The following is a 21,812-nucleotide window of genomic DNA, read 5'->3' on the forward strand; positions in this document are numbered from 1 at the left end:
TGAATTTTAAAGGCAAAAATTGTGCTCCAGAAAATCAAGAGGTGGAGGTGTGGTTTTAGCTTTGCAGCTACTTGTTGCTCCGTTATCTTTTGTGCTGTAGTGTACACTGTTCAGAGGCAGCAGCACAATATTCCTGCAAGAGCTTACTCTTTCATTAAGGAAGCCCTTTTGGATCTGATCCCACCATAGGAGACAGGCAACCAGATACACTTTGTTTTCTACCTGAGGCTGTGAAATCTGATGTCCAGAACAGGGCTCATCATCATGAGAGTGAGGTGCTATTCCCAATTCTGTCCCAGAGAGCTTAAACTGGAATATTTTTCCTCTCTTACGGTGCCGCCGGCCGTGGTGAGCTTGGGACACTGCACGTCGGATGGGTGATGCTCGGGGGGAGCCCGTGCCACCCTACCCAGCAAGGCAGAAGTGTCCCTGGATCTCCTCATACCGCCCATACAGTGAGGAGGAGTACCCAGTGACAGGGTAGAGGTAGTAGAGTCATGAAAGTACAAAAGAAAGATGTACAGAGGTCCGGAAACCTCAGCATCCCCACGTTTGGTGCTCACGCTGTGTGTCGGCCATTTGGACAACATGGGAAATAGGTCTGCAAAGTGAAAACCGGGCTGAGGGTTCGCTTTCGCTTCCCTTCGTACATTTATTTCATGGGCAAAGATAACGAAGATGCCCGCTGGTGTCTATGAAGTTAGGCTTTAACTTCAGGCGCTATGGGGCGGACCAGAAGTAACCAGAGGCTGCCCCAAAACCCGCGGGTTTGCAGGCAGGAATTCCTGAGTCGGGCTGTAGCAGTGCCAGCTCCTCAGCCCAGCATCTCACCTTGCTTCCCAGCTACAAGGTGAGGTTAATGCCGTCTGTTTAAGGGCTCTGGGTATGGTGGGAGAATGGGGCTTTGCAAGTTATTATTGTTGTTATTATTGTAATTGTAATTGTCATTATTATTTCCCTTTATATTTTCTCAGGCAATTTACGTGCAGCTGAGAATATATACTGTGTGACTGCTAAAGTATGCGACTGAATTAGTCCAAACCAAGTTCTCAGCAGTGTGAAAACATTAGGGGACGTTCTGAATAGCTAAGAAAATACAACATGGAGGTTATGTCAAAATGTCTTCTTATCAGTGCAGAGAGTATGTATGCGAATAGTCAATTTACAGAAACATTGAGCATTTGTCATTTTTGGCCTTTGCAGCAGGGTATGTTAACAATTATTTTGAATGTAAAAATGATTAATTCCGCTCTCAACCACTCAGCTAAGGACATAGCACTGATCAGAAAAATTCCATCTTATTCAGCAAATCATTATGCATTTGGAATTATGTCTGTTTCTTTTTTAATAAAAATGTCAGTGAAAAAAGTGTTTCCTGCTCTTTTGCTGTAACCTTTCCACAAGCAAATGAAGGATGGGGAAAGTGAACTGAGTCACGCTTTGCTTTTGCATCAGTAGTAAAACTGACATTCAGTGAGACTTAGATTTTTAAGTTACTTGCAATACAAAGCTGTGGTCTCTAAAAACATTTAAGTAATTTTGGGGAAAAAAATATTGCGTGTTCTGACTTGTACAGTAGTGGATTTTGTACCGGTAGTTGGTAATGGGTGCGAGTACAGTACTGATCAGAGCAGTTGAAGTGATAACGCGGTTTGGGCTAAAATGTTTTCAGCACATCTGTGCAAAATGCACTACTGTTGATAAGGTTTCTGACTCAGCCCAAAGAATAGGGTTAAAACATAGAAAAGTCAGAGAGGGAAAAGAGACTATAAAAAATGTTCCAAATTCTGTCTTTGCAGAATCTCTTGCCAAATTTTAGTAATGCCATAAATCAAAGAATGTCAACAAAGGTCAAAATTGTGGACAAACAAGCCAGTTAACTAGCAAGAAATGTGTGAATCGGTTTAGCAACATTCTCGGTGCTTCCAAGCTCGATGGAAAAATAAGCAATTTTTCTCAGTGGGAGTAATTTAAAGAAAGTGGGAAACAAGGATCAGTGTTATCAGCCCAGCCGTTCAGATCAGTATTGATAATAGCACAAACAAGAATGGAGTATGCTTTTTCTCACTCAGCTTTATGCTTTCTCCAATAAACAATCTGTTTAAGCTTTTTCTACACAAGTGTATCAAGGATGATATCTGGATGGTTCTTGTAATTTTTTTATAATTTGCAAAGAGTTACAATGTGACTGTGAAATCGGCAGAACAACAGTATGAATTTTCTTTTCAGTTCTAATACAGTTGGGGATTCTCAAGGTAGTAATTAACTACTTCTTTTTCATTTCCATACTGCAGTGTCTAGTAAGTGAATACGAGCTTACTGATAAGTCCTGAACTCCTCATTTTAGTGAGTGGTCTCTAGTCACGTAAGCCGTACCAGATGGGGGAAAGAAAGATTTTAGGGAATATATTTAATAGATGACTCTCTGCCAGTGTACAGAGAAAATCAAAATGCTCAATAATGGTCTTAAAACGCAAGTGTCCTTGTGCAATAGCAAAAATAGCTTTTTCTGCTTGCAAGGCTTAAGCCTAGGGTGGATCAGGAACAAGCTAATAAGGAACTTCTGGTATATCGACATCATTTGTTTGCGTCAATCTCACTCATATCCCTGTTTGGTAGTCAAATACAGTTTGGGTCCTCGAATTTTTTTAAGGTGTGATTTGATCCCGAAGCCAATGTTACATTGTCTGTACAGACGGAGACCTGGAGATGTCAAGTCTGTGCAATGATGCTTTAACAAAACTGAAATCGGTTCTTTATTTTTCTCAAAATACGCTTTTTTCCTAATGTGTGCCAGGTACAAAGGAAAAAAAACCAGTATCATTTTTCAGGGGTTGTTTTCATGTAAATAGCTTTTCTTTGCCTTGTTGCGGGGTGGCCGGGGCAGGAATAGCCACCGAGTGTCTTATTTGTGTCTCTCAAATCTGTTACACTGTGCAGGGTCACATATGCTGCTTTGAGGTATCATTCCTGCAAATGGTAATTTGAGAGTGTAGGCATACAGTATTAATGAAACAGAGTACCTCAGATGACTGCATAGGTTAGCAGATCTTGTTCTGTCCTTACGGCTGCTGGGGCAAACTCGTTGCGTATTTTCCTATCAAAGGGAATTGTTTTTTGCCATACCTCTACAAAGGGTGTTACAAGCTACAGCTGTGGTTTAAAAGATATTGTAAACCGCCATCAAGATTGGTTATAATGGATTATACAACATATTGTTCTAGATAAGGTCAACTGGTCCTGCTGAGTACTTAGCCTTACCAAGACAGTAAGATTAGGCGGATGGGCAGGTGGGAGTCTGGGGAGCAAAGGAGTTACTTTAGGCTGCAGGGGAAACACCAGATGTGGCAGGTCAAGGTCATTCGTTGGTGTTCTCCACTCCGAGCAAAGATCCATGGTGGATATTGAAATGAACTGTCAGACTTGACAGATAGTTAACTTTGCGGATCGTACGGGATGCAGCAAATGATAGTCCATGAGGATGCTACAGCAGACAGAGGCCTGAAAGACCAAGGAATGATGTTGGTTATTATTGTACAGTTCAGTGAGATTGGCATTGCTTTTGAATGGTTCCTCTTAGCTATTTACTTAGTAGGTTTTGACGAAGAAATACAGGATGAAATATGAACACCAGAAATGGGAACCTACCCGATGTTCCCATGAGATTTGTCATCGTTCTTCTCTCATAAGAAGGCACCTGTGTTATTCTGTCCCGACAGCATCTGCTTCTTCCGCATAGGAGTTTCTATTTTTGGTTCAGAGCTATTAAACGCATAAGATGCCAAAGTACTTGCTGATGTGAGAGCCAAGTCCCTATTAGTCTGCCCCTCCTCTCTTTTCCCCAAGTGCTGCAAGGAGTCAGAGAAGTCTGATGCTCTGCTTCTTCCTTGAACCATCCAACACACAACTCTGCTGCCATCCATGACTTCCCCCAAAATCTCCATTGCACTATTCATAGCTTCCATGCTGGTACCAAGTTTAGAAAAACATTGTTGAATTTCTTCCTGCTGATACTACTCCTAACTCTGAGTAGCAGCACGAATGCACTGAGGCTGCTTATCTGCATGGCTTATAAATGAAATTGCATTGAATTTATACAGAGGTCACACTGGGTATTTGCAGCTTCTAGAAATTATTTACAGTGGCCATTATGGTGTGTAAGAACTGAATGTAGGTCCCCTTATTCTTCTTGGCATGATGCCTGTTTGTCTGAATTACATCTTTTTAAAACACTGCTGAAGGTCCAATTTTCTTACTTTCTGACCTCATTCGCTGTTGGAAGGAGTGTTAAAAATACACAAAAGTGCAGCTATCACTCTCAGATTTGTAGTAGAAAGAAAAAAGATATTTATTGCACGCTTTTATTGCCAGTGATTTCTTGGGATACAAGTTTTCTATCTGTATTTCCTGTTGAAGCAGTAGAAGAGCTCACAGCATGTGCTTACCTTGTGACATGGGCACAATCCTGGAAAAGTAATGAACATAATATTTAACGTTGAAGTAGCTTAAATAGCTGGCACTTACCACTTCAAATACAGCAGAATTGGGAATGTGGTTGGATGTTAGGATGCCCGTTTTAATTTCTGGCTAGGAGCGCCTGTAGGAGATTTATCTTTTCGGCCAGATTGGAAACTGTTTCCTGGGTTGGATAAAATCATGAAACTCCAGGAAGGAGATGGACACCAGTGGTCATGTGTGCAAGCTACTGTATATTTTTAAGGAAGCGGTTTAGACAAATGGTCTCCTGCTCCTCGAATAGAACGAAGCTGCCATTACATGAGCAGTGCTAACCAGATTATATACTTAATGAAATATCAAGGCATTTAATTCAGAAGTAACTCTTGAGGAAGAAAACCAGGGATACTGAATTTTAGAGGACATAGTCTATGCTATGCTAACTCTGTTTTTCATGAATAGTGGTAACCAGCGATAACAAGAAGGTGTTAATGTTCATGAGAAACGTAGTGGAACATTCTGCATCCCTTCGCTGGCTCTGCTGTCTCCTGTATCAGCTCCGTGTTGTGTATGTGTCCCATGTGCAGAGGCAGGTGTGAGCAAAAGGGGGGCAGGATGGAGATAATAGCCTCCGCTAATCCCCCACTGGCATAATGTCCATTAGGAGTCAGTGATGTAAATTAGAGTCGAAACCCTGCTGTCTCTCTTCCCTCAAGGTCACAGAACCAGCTCCACGTGCCCACCAGTCTTTATCTAAGCACAACTTGCTCATCATGGAGAAATGTAACCTGAATGTAAATCTAATCTTTTGCTGTATTATAGACTGGTATGATACATCAGTAAGATCTCAGCTCATTCCCCGGCTCCTCTTTCAGACGCCAGGAGGAGTATTGGCAAACCTGAGATGCAGGTACCCGGGCACGGCTTCAGAGTGCTCCTGCTTCCCAGCAGTACAGGAGAGGGATGTATGTTCCTCTATAATTCGAGGTTCTCATAATTATGCTCAAACTAAACATATGAAGTACAAATACTTCCTACCTTCTTCCTTCTTTACTTTCTCCTAATCCACTCAGCAGCCCCCAGAAAGTTCAAGTAGTTTAAGCTCAGTTAATTTCAAGTAGTTTCTTTCTGATTTGGGCTTTTCTTTCTGGAGAACCTCTGGCAGGTGTAGCTTTTCACTTTCATTGAAGCTGTCTGTTATTGAGCTGACCCTCCGGCTTGTTAGTCACAGGAAGATGACGGCCACCCCTCTTGCAGCATCCTCCAACAGCCTTCTGCTGCCCTGAGTCTTGTTGCTGGTTGCCCTCCATGTGACTGTGGTGTGCCAAGTCCCTGAGCTGTACCGAGCCATACTGGTGTGAGGGCTGCATGAAGTCAGCAAGCCTGGACTCTAGTCTAATGCGTAGTGCTACAGATGGGTCCTGCAAGCCAGTGGCAAGGGATAATGTTGCAGGCAGCCACATCCAAAGGACTCTTCTTCATTGCACTCATAAATTGCACTCAGTTGGCAGATGATGCAGAACTGGGAGGCGTGGCTGGTACGCCAGATGGGTGTGCTGCCATTCAGAGCGACGTAGGCAGGCTGGAGAAATGGGATGAGAGGAATCGCTTGAAGTTCATCAAAGGGAAATGCCAAATTTCCCAGTCCTGCACTGAGGGAAGAGTAGTAAATGCAGCAGTACAGGTTGAGTCCCAACCAGCTGGAAAGCGCTTTGCATTGAAGTTCTTGGGGGTTCCTGGTGGGCAGCACGTTGAACAGGAGCCAGCAGTGTGTCCTTGAGGCAAGGAAGGTCAGTGGCATCGTGGTCTGCATTAGGAAGATCATCACCAGCAGGTTGAGGGAGGTGATCCTTCCCCTCTGCTCAGCTCTGGTGAAACACCTGCAGTGCTGGGTTCAGTTCTGGGCTCCCCAATACAAGAAAGACATGGACATACTGGAGCAAGTCCAGAAAAGGGCCACAAAGATGATGAAGGGACTGGAGCATCTATTCTGTGAGGAGAGACTGAGGGAGGTAGGACTGTTCAGCCTGGAGCAGAGAAGGCTCAAAGGGGGTGTCTTATCAAATGTGTAGAAATACCTGATCCTCCATCAGGTAGAAGACAGAGCCAGACTCTTCTCAGTGGTGCCCACTAACAGGACAACAGGCAATGGGCACAAATAGAAATACAGGGAATAAAATAATCTTTTATTTTCACTATGACCAAGCACAGACACAGGTTGTTGCCCACAAAGGTGGTGGAGTTTCCATCCTTGGAGATACTCAAAAGCCATCAGGACATGGTCCTGGGCAACTGGCCGTAGGTGAACCTGCTTGAGCAGGGAAGTTGGACCAGATGCCCTCCAGAGATGCCTTCCAACCTCAGCCGTTCTGGGATTCTGTGAAATACTTACTACACTTTAATAATCTTACGTTGTTACACAAATAGCTGCACTTTCCTCTCTCCTCTCAAAGTGAATCTGAGCTCTCTGTGTTACATCTTTACAGAGAGATTTTTCACAAGGAAAAGTTATGTACCGTAACTCCATTAATTATGAGTCATGGGAACACTTATTTTGAAAGGTTTGTATTTTACCCTGTTTCAAAGTTCTCTTTACTTTCGAATTACTTTTTGGTTGCCGTCAGAATTGTTTTAGGGTTTTTTCCTCAAACTGAAAATATGTTTATGTTATCAAAACAAATGTCATTGTGGGAAAAGAACTAAGCACTGCCAATGTTTTTTATAGCAGTAATATTTGATTTCGTTTGTTGGGTGTCTGGTAAACCACTTGAGTAGAGAAAATGTCATTCTAACACATGCATGTACACACACACACACGCATATATTTGAATGCCCACGTATTTTGCCCCAAATTCAGGCTGTGTTAAATGTTCCTGCAAAACACACCCAGGTCAGATATGATCAATACGGCTCGGGCTGTCTGTTGCTGGTACTTCTCTAACCACGCCTGTGGGGCTGTTTTGAAACAAACAATCTCTCAGTAAATATTTCTTACTACCAGGTCCCTGAGTCACCCTGCAACCTGGGATCTCATCTTCAGTATACAAGTATATCGGGTTTGTTGTGAAACAGAAAAGAGAAATATATTGTATGTCTCACTGATATTTTTTCACATCCAGGCTTTTGAGGTAAAAATAATTATATTTATTTTTCCGAGGTAGTATTTCACTCAGGAGAGAGTAATCATGTTCTGACTTTTCCCTCTTGACCAGTAGATGCTGAAAGAGTCTGAAAAGTAGAAGATATTATAGACTATGTTTAAATATGCCTGTAACATAGTATGAGCTTTTTATTCAGGAAATTCAGTGAGTTCAGAACTATGGGACTGGTAGACAAGATCTGCAGTGGATTTTAAAATAATATTTTTTTATATCAAATGTATCGTATCATTTTAAATCAAGTTTACATGCCACATCCTCTTTTTCTTTACAGGGTATATACCCAGTTACTTAGACAAGGATGAGCTATGTGTAGTATGTGGGGACAAAGCCACCGGATATCATTATCGCTGCATCACTTGCGAAGGTTGCAAGGTAAATGGCACAGTGGGAAAGTGGGAATCAGAAATAGCTCTCCAGCTCCTCCATTATACAGACTTCCTGAACTGTGCTGTCAAATAAAACAAAGACAGATTAGAAGCGAATAAGAACATCCAGTACTGATGATAAGCCGTAGCTGGCTGTGCCGCTGCTCTTCATATGCATAAGGAATATAGTTGATTTTTGCAGTGTTTGCTTCTGAAAATAAAATGAGAAATTTAGATTTTTGTTGTTGCTGTTTAACCGTCAGCTTCTACATTTCCATTTTTTAATGTTTCTTTGGCCACGTTCTCAGCCAGCGTACATCAGCGTGCTCGCAGCAGCTCCAGTGAGGCTGTTTATGCAATAGCTGAGGTTCCGCCTATGACCATGAAGAGTCTGTAGCGATTAACAGTGTTCCAGTGCCTCTCATCGTCACTGTGAAGAAGCAAAAATCAAAATCCCTTCCACATGCTCATACAACAGTAACATCCGTCACTTTGGGAAGCATTGACACCCAGTTAAAACCGTTTCAAAACAATTTTGACTTCTTTAACTTAAGCATATTGAAATGTGCTTTCAGCCCTAAATTGCATCTCCAAAGCTACACGCAGAATTAAAAAAGAGATTGCTTTGGGCAAGTAAATAAAAAAATGAGTAACACAATCGTGCACATCTTACATGATTTCACTGTCATAAATTTGCCTGAATAGCTTGAGATCCTGTAAGAAAGCTATTCTTTCCTCCAAAAAATAAAAAATGGTTGTTTTTCTAAACAAATGGGACCACACATATCATGGACTAGTGTCATGGGACTAAGCCACAAAAGTTGTATTCTGTTCATCCCCAAAGTCTGGAATATTTGGATCTGAGATTTTGGGTTTGGATTGGCTTTAGAGCCCCACATCACAGTAACTCTTGTGTTGAAGTAGTTCCTTCAGCTGTACAGCATTGCCCTAAGTTACATTTATGAAATGCACAAAGACCTAAACATCCTATGTATAGCAGATTTGTGGTAATATTCATAATGGTTTTATACATAATATGTATGAAAAAACATTTATATCTGAAAAAAAACCTGTGGAACTGAACAAGTGATTCTTACACATTTGCATCCCATATACCAGATGATAACAATACGTAAAATGTATGAATATGACTTAATTCAGAAATAATGAGAAGTAAGCGACACTGTGGCATTATGAAATATCTTTTGCTCCCAGCTGAACAGCTATATCTCTCACCAGCTTTGCTACTCAGGTTTTTGTTATTCCAACTGAAGTATTTCTTTTTATGCCTACCAGCTATTTTAAAGATATAGCATACAAAATCTACTTTTATCTTCAGATACAGTTCTTCTGTCTGATGTACAATTTAAAATTATGTCCACAAGGAACTGAGATAACAATTTTCCAAAAGTAGTTAATTTCTTTCTCCTACTTATAGTTGGCTTACAGACTCTTTTGTTTCCATTTGATTTGTTCTTCTTGCAAATGTGTTCATTGTACAAGATGGTTTTTTTGGTGATGGACAATTTAAACCCATGCTTTGGAGGATCTGCATACACACTTCAAGTTGTATGATTTATCAGCAAAGTTATATGTAATCAATTCTCAGTGAATTTGACATTTACTAGTTGCTTCCACTCAAAATAACTTCAATTTTGTAACAACATTAATCAGGGCTGACAGCCAAAAATTTGCTTTGGCAAGTGCTTTCTTGAACATAGCATCCTCACATATGATTTCTGAAGAGTAAATTGTAAGGAATTTAAACAGAAAAAAACCAATAGTGAGTTCTGACATCACCAGAATGTTTCTCCGGACTGTACCCATTGCATCTGTTGCTATATAGGTGCATAGTAAAGGAATTTAGGAAAAGAGTAGTTGCCTTAGAGTAAAACGTGCTTTCTTTTATTGATGAAAGTAACACTTCTGTGGTGAAGTGTTGGGATGAATGTAGAGAGCAGCTTCCTTATCACATTGTATCTAGAGATGATACAAAAAGTTTCTGAGAAATGCAGAGCAATTAGGAAGATGAAATGTGCTGGTCCCAACACGGATGGTGAAGAGCTTTGCCATTATAAAGCTAGAGCTACGTTAAGTCCCATGCAAGGCTTGGAAAACAGAAGTTCAGTACCACTTCCTGAGATTCATCAGAGATGTTTCCATCTCTTGCTGTAACTAGAGATTACCCCGTGTCCCTGGTTGTCCAGAGCCAGCTTTGATCTTCAGGGAGGAGAGGGACAGGTCACATCTCTAGGAATTCGTCACAGGGTTGAGTGGATCCAAATCCGGCTGTTGGGTAGATGAGAGTTTGAGACCTGATCCAAACCCCACATAAGGACATCTTGCCTTTGATTCACTGGATGTTGGCTCAACGCAGCAGGTCCCAGTCTTGCAAAGGCTCACACATGCTTTATGCAACTCAGTTTAATTGGAATTTCAGGTATCATCGTTATTAAGGAACAAAGAGTTCTACTCTTAGCTTGAGCTGGATCTTGTAAGATAAAACTCTAATGAGGACAAGGCTTTTTATTGTCTTTACTGGAGTTAGGAGCTCAAGCTGAAACACAGACTTATCTGTACGTCTTAATTCTACATTCTGTGTTAAAAGAAATTACACACTGCTATAAGATTTTACTGGATATTATTTAACAGGATTAAAAACAGACCTTTCGCCTAGTGAAGAGACTATTCATTAGACAAAATCCCTGCTGAAGAGGCTATTCATTAGGTAAAATCTCACCTGAATTTTGCCATTGTTTTCACTGAAACCAAAGCCATTCTCAATGGCCTCAGTCAAACAGGAGCAGGGTCCCAGTGTTTTCTCTATGTCGAGGTGGTCCCAAGCTGCATTGCTGAATGTAGACGGTCTCAAACAACGGTGAAACTAGACATTACAGTGACGTCTAAATTTCTTGCTTTACAGCCTGTGTTGTCCATATCTTGTGGTCTTTGGAAGTTTATCCAGCTCTTGCAGAAGTCAGTGAGAAAAGTCATGTTGAAATTAGTACCAGGATTAGGTCCATAATGTTCAGAGATAAGTTGTATCTGATTTCTTTACCTAAGGCCAGAGTCTATGGGGTGTATAAATCAGTGACTTCAGCGGAGCTACATTAGTTCACGTGAACTTAGCATCCGACCTCATATCCATGTTGCAATTGGCAATATAGATCTGTATCATGATAGATAGATAGATAGATAGATAGATAGATAGATAGAAAGAAAGAATGGATTTCAATCTAGAGGGATCTTTATTGGTGATGTTCATTTCGAATACAGAGGTGTGTGGTAAATACAAATGAAATCCTTTTCTCAGAAATACGGGTAATTTTAAAATTATGGATCCATTATTTAGAACCAAACTCCATTATTTAAAACCAAACGCGAAGATTGTGTAAATTGTGTTTGCAAAATTCTTAGTCTTACCCGGATTTGGGTGGTTGGTTATTTGGCTTTGATGGGAAGAAAGGAGTAGAACTGTTTGTTCTTAATCCTTTAGTAGCACATACACACCACCATTCTTACTATTTGCAGAAGCTGCTCTTTAATTAAAAGTGTGTTTCTGCCTCTTAATATCCCTCAAAATTATTATGTAATTTAGAAAGGGGCTCAAAATAAACTCTCTAGTTCAAATACAAAAAAGTTTAACACACAGAAACATAAGACTTCAAGAAGACATGTAGACAGTTATTTGTCCCTCAAGACAGCATTACTTATGCCTTGACTTACCTAAGATGTCTATATATTTTTAATTTTTAGGGAGAAAATATTTCATGAAAGTCAGAAAAAAAATGCCATACACTCTAAAACTGGTTTGTTCTTTTCGTCTTTGAGAGTCTCATAGAATGAAGTATGTTGTCTTGCCTACTTAGGTACATTTCTATCAAACCAGAGTGGCTCCCAATTTGAAAAAAATTGCACAACACTAATGCTTTGCAATGTATTTATTTATTGCACTTAGGGTTTTTTTAGAAGAACCATTCAGAAAAACCTCCATCCAACCTATTCCTGTAAATATGAAGGAAAATGTGTGATAGACAAAGTAACAAGAAATCAGTGCCAGGAATGTCGCTTCAAAAAATGTATCTTTGTTGGCATGGCAACAGATTGTAAGTATATTTTTCTGGTTTTCTTTCTTCCCTTTTATCTTTTTTTTTTTTTTAATGTGTGTGTTTACTTATAATATATTGATTCGTCCAGATTGTCAAAGTAGAGCAGAGCTGCCAGCACTTTTTTGTTTTTAATAACTTGTACCGGGGAATTATGCTCATTGCATCAAACCGCTTTCATAGGGCTGTAATTTTATGTTTATCCCTCACCAGACTGCACCTTCTCCTGGCCTTACCAGGCTGAGTAACAGTAGGAATGTTCACTCTTTAGAGGAGAGCAGGGAGAAATGCAGCTGGATGGACACTTTGCTTGAGAAAAAAACATCTTGTTTAGAAAATTCTGGAGGATGTGAATTGAATGTCGTTGTATGAGTCATCCTGCAGTTGTTTGTTTTATTTTTAGCCCTGAAGAAGTTATCTACCGCAAAGAATCCGACTCTCATACTAAAGAACTAGAAAATATGGCTGTAAGATTAACCCTTTGGGGTCGTCTTTTCCTGCCGTTGCACAGGGATTTACACCGGTAACTTGAGTTAGTGCAAATGGGAGGAAGTCACGTAAATCCCGCTGTGCATTAATGTTAATGGTTGTTGCTGGCGTAATCCTCTGCAGAAGAATGGACAGGAAAACAGGCCCAATAGTAGGCACAAAAGTGCATCTTTCCCAACGTGGATTACTCCAAGTCCAATATAGGAGCACGTTGAGTCCTCACAAAGCTTTTACATATTAGTGTTACTGGTGGAATAAGCCACTGAAGGCAACGGCAGTATACAAAATGTTACCAGAAGGGTAAGTCGTTCTTTGCAATCCAGGCTTCTGAGAAAATGAAGTTTGGAAGGAGAACGAAGAGAACTGTGTCAACTGTGGGTCTTACCAAAGTACCTCTTTACTGATTAGTGAAGGTATTTGTAATCAATTAGTAACTGAGCCATAGAAAAGACCGAAGTTCAGGCAGCCTTAAGAGCTTCCTGCCAGTTTTTATGCTTTTTCCCCCGCTAGTGGTGTTGGATGACAGCAAGCGGTTGGCAAAGAGGAAGCTGATAGAAGAAAATCGAGAGAAGAGACGTCGGGAAGAGCTGCAGAAAACCATTGGGCACAAACCAGAGCCCACGGATGAGGAGTGGGAGCTCATCAAAATTGTTACTGAAGCACATGTGGCCACCAATGCACAAGGAAGCCACTGGAAGCAGAAAAGGAAATTTCTGGTAAGGACTGTTCCTTTTACACTGCTCTTGGAGCCAGGTCCCTTTCAGTCTTCTGAAGTCCCTTCCCAACATTGGAACCCCAAAGAGGGTCTGTCTGCCACTGTATTGACATTTAGGAAAAACATTTTTTATAGTTACTACTTGCTTATTCTTGCCTGAAGCTCAGTGTTTGATCAGACCATGTATTACAAAAGATAAACAGCGTGTTGCTAAGTTAAGGCTTACCCAGCTGGATACTTGTAATGTGCTATGGTAAGAAAAAGTAGAAAAATTGTTTCACTCCTGATTAAATAATAATAGCAGTCCATAATGCATACGATAACTTTTTTTATATATTATATCTAGGGATAGTTGTCTTTATTAGGAACTAGCATACAACATATTGTAAGTGTTAAAACAATGTAAAGTTTTAGGCTAAAGCTGGTATTTTTTATTAATAACTCGTGTTTTTTGCTTCCTTGTTCCAAAGCAAACACATAAATTAAAATAAATTTGGCAAAGAAAAATGAATTTCAATGAAACCAGAATGATACAGACACTATAGCATCAGGATTGCAGACTACAAGACGACTTAAGTTTTCAGCCTGTAACTAAGCATCAGAAAATAAATGGTGATTTGTGATGCTTAGCCTTAGAAAAGGATTTGATTTTTCTAAATCGATTTTTAAGGAAGTAAGTGCGGAATGCAAAATGCTTATACAGCACAAAAGAGGGATTATAGACTGCGTTTCAGGAATACACAGGGGTCTTTAACAGTCTGTGTATACCAAATCAGAGAGAGAATACTCATTATTTGCAAGCCTAGGCTCCTGCTGCCTATTTCACCATGGGAATCTCGACCCACTGTTAAATTGCTAAGAGAAATTATATATTCAAACCAGCTGATCCCTTTTATGGTGTTTTGTTAATTCCAGTGGCGCTGTCTAAATTTCTGTATGAATGTTCGTAGTAGCGTGCGGTCAGGAAACCCCAGCCAGTGATCGCTGGCAACAGAGCATTTTCCAGTGGTGCCGCGCAGCAAGGTTTGCGGCACTGGTTTTAGCAGACCAAGAAGCAGCTGTGATAGTGCGTTTGGTTGCTCAGACAGGACTGCTGTTCTTTGGGTATCACCTGGTTTGGGATAAAGCAAGGGGAGCTTGAGGTTGGGGCTGGGAATGGGTATGCTGGGACATGTAAAAGGTGGTCTTTGAGGGGCTTCAGGCTCTGGAGACAGTCACAGCAGAGGGGGAGCCTCCAGCAAAGGGTGCCCAAAGACAGGGCATGAGGTGATGTAATGATGGGGCGAATGGGAGAGGGGACGGATGGGGCAGAGACAGGGGAGGCAGCTGTAATGGGCAGTTCAGAAACCAGCTGTGACTTCCACAGCTGGTTCCTAGGCCAGACCAAGAGCACTTGGTGCAGCCCTTGCTGTAGGGCCTCCTGGTTCTTTGCAGTGCTCACATGCTGAAGCCCAGTGGTTTCAAGTCAAGCGTGGGGAGCTCACTGACACCTTGCAATGAGCACAGAAGGGAAAGTCCAGGATGGCCTGCCAGCCACAGGTGGAGGGCTTTGAAAGTCCCTGCCACAAGCTATGGAAGAGCAAGAGGAACTGACCACGCACCTCAGGAGTTGGGGGTTGGTCCCTAGGCAGCTGAGGCTGGTTCTTCAACAGCTGGAGCTCCTTTGAGGTCTGGACATCATTCCCTATTGAGGTGAGCTAGGTGGCAAGGGCTGTCCAGTTGCATGCCCTGCTGGAGTGTGTTAGCTTTAGCTAGTGATCCTGACTTCTTTTGGCTTTCACAAGAAAATATTGCATTCTGTCTCCCTAACAATGTAATGCATCATTTTAAGCATTTGGTCTTCTTGCTTGGAAATTATGAAGGTCGTTTATCATGAGCACGCAGACAATGTGGTTTAGTTTCCCAAGATTTCAGGGGGGGAGGGAGCCTAGAACTGGGATTATTTGAGTTTTTTAGTAGGAACCATCAGATAATTGAGTCCAGTCCTCTTCATTGTTCCTTTACAATTGGTGCCTGCTTTATTAACGCATTGCTGAGTTTTTTTCTTGAAAGAAGTTGGATTTCGATTCAGATTGGCGACAGAGCTGTGGAAGGATCTTTTATGATACGTTGCTTTAAAAAACTGCCGAGCACAAGTTTTTATTATAGACAGCACTTTCAGCACCTCCCCTGTTTAAGTGCCCTTATCTAAATGTCATTAAGTCCATCAGTCTTAAAGGCCACCTTCTCTGGGTTTTATCCAGTTTCTGATTCTCAAATGTGAACAAAATGGAACCTCTAGTTGGCAGGTTTTTTACCTCCACAAGGCCACACTTAGTGAACAGAACAGCTCCGCTATGTCTGGTTTTAAAATACCAGGTAACGTTGATGAACTCTCATAAAATCAGGTGAACAAGTTGCAGTGCAGTTGGAATAAAAAGACATTCATTGCAGATTCTGCTTGAATCTATTTAATTCTATATCCCTATTGAAATCCTCAAAATAGGCGTGTTGTTTTCTCTTTTGGAGAAGCCTTGGGCTGAAGTCATGCAGAAGGTGATTTTCAACCAAAATCTTACCCAGATGAGTTCAAATTCTAGTCACTTCATCCAGACTAGCTTTGTGTTAGCCCATTCTTAGTCATCAGTTGTTTTAGCCTGGTTTGGGAAACAGGCCTTGGCAGTTGCCTGGAGCTCTGTGATACCAGGCAATCTGTTCTGGAGAGGATTTCAGAACTTCGCCTAGGTGAAAGAGCGCAATTCTGCAAAGCTCTGAGCATCTTCTCAGGGACAACAAGTCACTCACCTCAGCTCCTTTCACTTTTAGAGAAACTTGAGACTTCTCAGTACCTGTAGGAAACAAGAACATGCCTATATTTTTAAGCAAAAAAAAATTCATAAGCTACACCCACAAAATGCTCAGATACAGGCACAAGGGAGAAACCGCATGTGCACAAAAATGCAGCTGCCCACACAGGATGGGTAGCGGCATGCCAGTCACCCATTTCTCTGTGCAGTCACCTCTTTCACAAATGCCTTACAAGCAAATTCACACTTCGTGGCTTAATGGGCATTACTTATAAAGTGAATAGTGTTATTTTTTATTTTAGCATATCTTCCGTCGCCAAGCAGGACTTTTTAGAGTATAAAATACTTGCTCTAAGATAGATTGTTCCTTTAAATATCTTTCTTTGTATCCTTAGCCAGAAGACATTGGACAGGCACCAATAGTTAATGCCCCAGAAGGTGGGAAAGTGGATTTAGAAGCCTTCAGCCAGTTTACAAAAATTATCACACCAGCGATAACAAGAGTGGTGGATTTTGCCAAAAAGTTGCCTATGTTTTGTGAGGTAAGAAAATTTCCGTGCACCCCTCATTTATATGCCTGTTGTTTGAAACTATTCAGAATACTCCTGGCATGGAACTAAAAAATTCACTGTGTTTAAAATCAGTAAAATTAAAGAGACTCAAAATAGATGGGACTAGAATCACCTGGAATTTTATGAGTTTTCTTTTTCCTGTGATTACTGAAATCCTGATTTTGTCCATCTAGAAGTCATCATGGTTCATTAGGGACTCAAATGTGTCTTTAGAGGTGGCCTTGAACAAAGCAAATAGCAAAAAGAGACTGTCCAGAAGCATCTTTTATACGTTTGATCAGATCTTCCAGCGCACAGTTTCCTCTGTGCTTTCTGGCTCCTTGGCAGGTACAGTATTGTGGCAGTATTAGTTTATGCAGTAACAAATTCTTCAAATTCAGGAAAGCGTCCCTACCCAGGAATGGTGCTTGCCTCATTGTATTCCCTAGGTATACTTTTCCTGAACGGCAAGGTTGTGCATAAAAGAGTCTGTAAAAGTAATGGATTGTCATTCCAGGTAGATATTCACATGTAAAATATACAGTAAATAGACTCAAATAGACTTGGTGCACCTAAGGAATACAGAGGCCCTAGACTGATCTCATTTACACTGAGGTATCATTTTTTCTTGAAGGACCAGATGCAATGGCTGATGATATTTTTTCCTAACTTAAAAAGTGTTATCAGAACCACAGCCTGAAATAGTATTTCAGTCTTGATAATCTTAATAATTTTAATAATTTTAAGTCTTGTGAGTCCCTTAGGATCCACAACTATGGGATTTTTAGTACGGAAATATCCTCAATCCAGCCATGGAAGGATGCCTGCCTGCTCACCCATGCTGCAGAGTGGCACTTGACTCTGCTGACGAAATGCAAAGTGAATGACATTCAAAATGGGAGTGACCGTGGTCAATGAGTTCCCTAACTCAGTAACGGTGTTTCCTCCTAATAAATAAACATGAGTCAGGAAGGAAGTTTAAGGCAGCCATAGCATTTCACTCTCCTGTGGCTGGCACCTTGTCTTTAAGGTCAGTCAAGGGGAGCTATTTATGTCCTCTGGCACCTACAGAACAAGAAGAGGTAAATATCAATAGCTGGCATAGTGTAAATAGCTCTCCCTGACTAACCTCAGCATTGGCTCCATCAGCCAAGAAAGCATGAAATAGTGGCCAAGCATGAAGATTTTAAAATACAAGGAATGTGTCCATAGATCAAGAGGCCCCTGCAGCATTCAGTGTCTGAGGGAATCTGTCTCCTCTGATTTGGCGTTTGTTGGTGGGAAGTTGCAGTGATGTACCAAGGCAGTCTTTTTAATTTAGAAAGCTTTGCCAGTCACACACAGCCCGCAGTGCCCATCTGACATCTCTTACCCCTCCTGGCTACCGTGGGCCCACTTGTGTCAGAGCTGGGCAGGAAGCATGGATGAAGAAGTCAAGGTGTCGTTGGGGATGACCTCCCTAGGTTATGCAGCTCAGCTAGGACAGGCTTTGTTTACAGCTGAGCCACTGTGTAAACCTGACACCTGTATACAGCAAGGTCTGATGGCAGAGTGAGGGACAGCTCCTCGTGAATGCAAAGGAATAGGACAGCTGTCCTCCGAGCTGTCATATAGCTCCTGCTGTAGAATAAAGAAAATTAGAAATGTTTTCTCCTTTTTGAAGGGACACCACCCTGTTACCTTTCTTTCATTTATGTTTTTTAACCCATATCTTTTTCTTAAAAGCAACACTCTGTAGGCTGTGGGTTTGTTTATGGGAAAAAGCCCTCCTTTCTCCCATAGGACTTGCAGAGCATGTAAACATTATCCCCTTTATTAATTGCCACAGAGGCTCAGGCTGAGAGTGTAGTCTCTGTGAAGGAGGGGCAGGGCCTCTTACATATCCAGAGCCTCTTTTCCTTCTTTCTCTCTTCTTTGGACACATGCACAAACCAGCAAAGCAGTGTGAGTGCCCAGCTTAGTTCACGTGCATCCATCGGCCTGTACCTCAAAGCAAGAACCTAATCTCAGAGTAGCTGAAGTGTAAGAAAAACTCATTTACTTCTCAGCAGTTCTGCTTTTGTTTCCTTCTTGCGTTTCCTTCTGCTTCAGAGGTGAAGATTGAGGAGCACTTAATCAGTCGGATGTGAGTTTAGCTGTCACAGGCATCAGTGGTTGCATGTTGGGTAAGGCTGTGTAAATACTTTTCTAGGTAGCTCAGCTGCATGGTGCTGCGTTAGATATGCGGTGGCTGCAGTACGTCCTGCCAAGGTGAGCACCTCAGGTTCCTGCCTTTTGCTTTTTCTCCTTGCAGAGAGAGAAGGAAAGGACAACATGTGGCAGGTATCAGTCACATCTGTTGACCCCACTCCTGGAAGGTGCGCTGGTAGCAACGCCCAAGTGATGAATATAGTATTGAAACCTAGTCAGGAGCAGAACTGACTGTTCAAGCCCCCTTGTCTTTGGTGACTGCTGCTACTGGCAGATAAGACCTGAGGCTTGGCATCCGTGAAACAGGTGTCCCATGTGCCCTTCAGAATTAGGAAAGCAGGTGAAAGATGGGCATAGTCAGATCACCACTACCATGAAGAAGTTTTAAGAAGGTTCAAGTAGGAAGAGAAATTCTCATTGATTTAATGGTTCACTAATAAAACAGCTGAAGTGTCGAGAAGTATCTTCCCTACTGTTATCTGTCTGTTTCTCTTCCACCATTCTTCCTGGTGGAAAAGGAAAAAGTCTTTTTTTCTTCATCTCTCTTTTCTTGTCCCTTCTCCTTTCCTTTCTTTCATGTCCCTTTTTTCTCTGCAGTTACCTATTCCAATATCTCTTCATGGTTGCTCTCACACATCTTTTTTTTTTTTAAATTTATTTTTATTTCTTACTCTGTTTCTTTCCCTACTTCAGTCTCAGCAGCCAAACAGTGGCATTGTCATTGGGTAGCAAGACTGCCACTGTGCCTGTGCAGCCTTCTCCACGCTGCTGCTGAGCTGAGAAAATGATTTGCCCTGAACCAGGATGAGTCATTTTTCTTGTGTATCAAACACTTTACACCTGAAGTTGGCATTGCAGGAAAAATAGCTGCATGATTTAACTCCTTTTTCTGACTGGGGCTGGCTTTGTGCTTAAAACTCTTCTCTAACAGGCAACTGCTTTCCACTCGCATTAGGTAACTGTCTGGCATCCATTCTACATCACTTTACACCAAATCAATGGACTTGCTTTGCGAATACACAGTTGCCACATAAACCTATAGTTGGTGGGTTGGTTTTTTTTTTTCATTTCGAATTGCAAGTCAGGTAAATATAATAAATTTGTATGAATCAGGAATGGATGAATTTTTGTCTCCTTTCAATCCAAGTAGAAATGAGTTGCTTTTTCATATACGTGAGCCTTTGCTGTTCATTTAGTGACAACCTCAGAATAGTCTTGGTGGTTTTTGCTATCACTGAATTACCTATGAAAACATAGACATGCTTTACAGAACACATTTTCCTAATATGTCAGCATCCTGGTGACACTTTATAAATACAGAACCTACCTCCACCAATTCAGACAGCTTACCTGTTTTAATGTTGTGGAAAAGACAAGTCTAGCTATGTGCCCTGAAGATCACGGCTTATGCACCAGCGTAAAAGCTGGAGCTATACCATAGATTTTCTGTCTGTCCAACGATAATGTAGGGAGTCTAGAGAGGCAAAATATAGCTTAATAAGTTCTCTGTTGTTTAGATGGGCAGTGAGAATTAAGAGTACATGCCCCACTAATAGAGATGTCTCTTCTAGATGCAAAAAAAATATTTTATTGCTTTTATTTAAAAAGCAGTCCACTCTGACGGACCCTCCCAAATGTCTGTCTTCCCTTCTGGTCAGGTAAGAACAAAGCACGGCTGGCAGTGAGTTTAACTGGGATGGCTGAGGTCGGTACCAGCCCCAATTATAATTTATTCTGTTATGTTAAGCTGTAAGCTGAGGGAGCTCAGCAATAGAAGAGAGAAGGGTAAACAGCTGAGAACAGTGAGCACTTCAGCCATCTCACTTAGATCTGTCCCTGATGGGAGGCAAAGCCAACAGCATATGTTACCACCAACCTGGCACCTGGCCGGTCTGCTTCACCCTTCACACTTCGTGAAACATTCTGCAAAATGGAAAGCTGCGGTCTTAAGGTTTATTGGACTTAATTTTATAACGCTCCCACAAACTAAGCGGTCCCATGGACATCAGTGCATCTGCAAGTTGAGTCTCTTCCCTACAGCTGTGTCATCACTAGATTTTCTAAGGGTGTTAACCTGAGGGGTTATCCCTAAGGGGGATGTTAACCTGCCGGCAGTTTCTGGAAGCAGGAGTGCCAGTCTTGGAGGTTTGTGAGGTACACTGGAACTATTTGGTCAGCAGCGTGTTTGGAGGGTACCTGCACTGTGCAAGGTAGTGTCCTGGGGTGTGCACTGCAACATCATGCTCATGGATTTATTGTACTTGTAAAATCAACTCAGTTTGAAAAATACATCTTTTTCTTTACTTTTTATCATTTCTGCAGCTGCCATGTGAAGACCAGATCATCCTTCTGAAAGGCTGCTGTATGGAGATAATGTCCCTCCGAGCAGCAGTTCGCTATGACCCTGAGAGTGAGACTTTAACACTAAATGGGGAGATGGCGGTGACAAGGGGCCAGCTGAAAAATGGGGGTCTTGGCGTAGTGTCTGATGCCATTTTTGACCTGGGCATGTCTCTTTCTTCATTTAACCTGGATGACACCGAGGTTGCCCTTCTTCAGGCTGTTCTACTCATGTCCTCAGGTGAGAACAGAAATATATTGGGACCCCAACCATTTTGAAACGCTTTAGTCTTTGTCACAAGCCTCTTTTAAAAAGAAATAGGGTATGTTAGATCTTGTAGTGCTGACTAGAGTAATGTGGGAGAAATTATCTCTGAAAATCCCCATGCAGTTTGAATTAGTTTGGTGAGCACTAGCAAAAAATTTGGGGTATCCAGAGAGATGGGCATAAAAGTGGCTTTGGTAACACATCTTGCTCAGTTTAGGACTCTGGGAGGAGGCAGGGGTGATCATCAGAAATCCAAAAGATCTGGTCCTGAGCCAATGTGTCTTGACTGAAAAACTGATAATTTAGGTACTGTCATGCACTGGGTGGGAAGTAAAATTCATATCCATTTCCATCAGTCTCACAGGCTTAGTTTGACCTGCTTGCTT

At 41.6% G+C, this 21,812-nt stretch overlaps 1 protein-coding gene across 13 annotated transcripts in view; it reads left to right on the plus strand.

Annotated features, from left to right (window-relative positions):
- Positions 1–21,812, plus strand: part of THRB (thyroid hormone receptor beta) — a 176,505-nt gene that overhangs the window by 148,040 nt on the left and 6,653 nt on the right. For 12 of the 13 annotated variants that reach the window (XM_054816303.1, XM_054816297.1, XM_054816299.1 and 9 more), the window contains 5 exons: positions 7,888–7,988; positions 11,940–12,087; positions 13,087–13,292; positions 16,473–16,619; positions 21,141–21,399. In XM_054816303.1, the coding sequence (XP_054672278.1) occupies positions 7,888–7,988; positions 11,940–12,087; positions 13,087–13,292; positions 16,473–16,619; positions 21,141–21,399 (861 nt within the window). The remainder of the gene's footprint in view (positions 1–7,887; positions 7,989–11,939; positions 12,088–13,086; positions 13,293–16,472; positions 16,620–21,140; positions 21,400–21,812) is intronic. The other variant, XM_054816307.1, reaches the window with a different exon arrangement.

This window comes from Grus americana, chromosome 2 (assembly GCF_028858705.1).
Source record: "Grus americana isolate bGruAme1 chromosome 2, bGruAme1.mat, whole genome shotgun sequence".
Taxonomy (NCBI): domain Eukaryota; kingdom Metazoa; phylum Chordata; class Aves; order Gruiformes; family Gruidae; genus Grus; species Grus americana.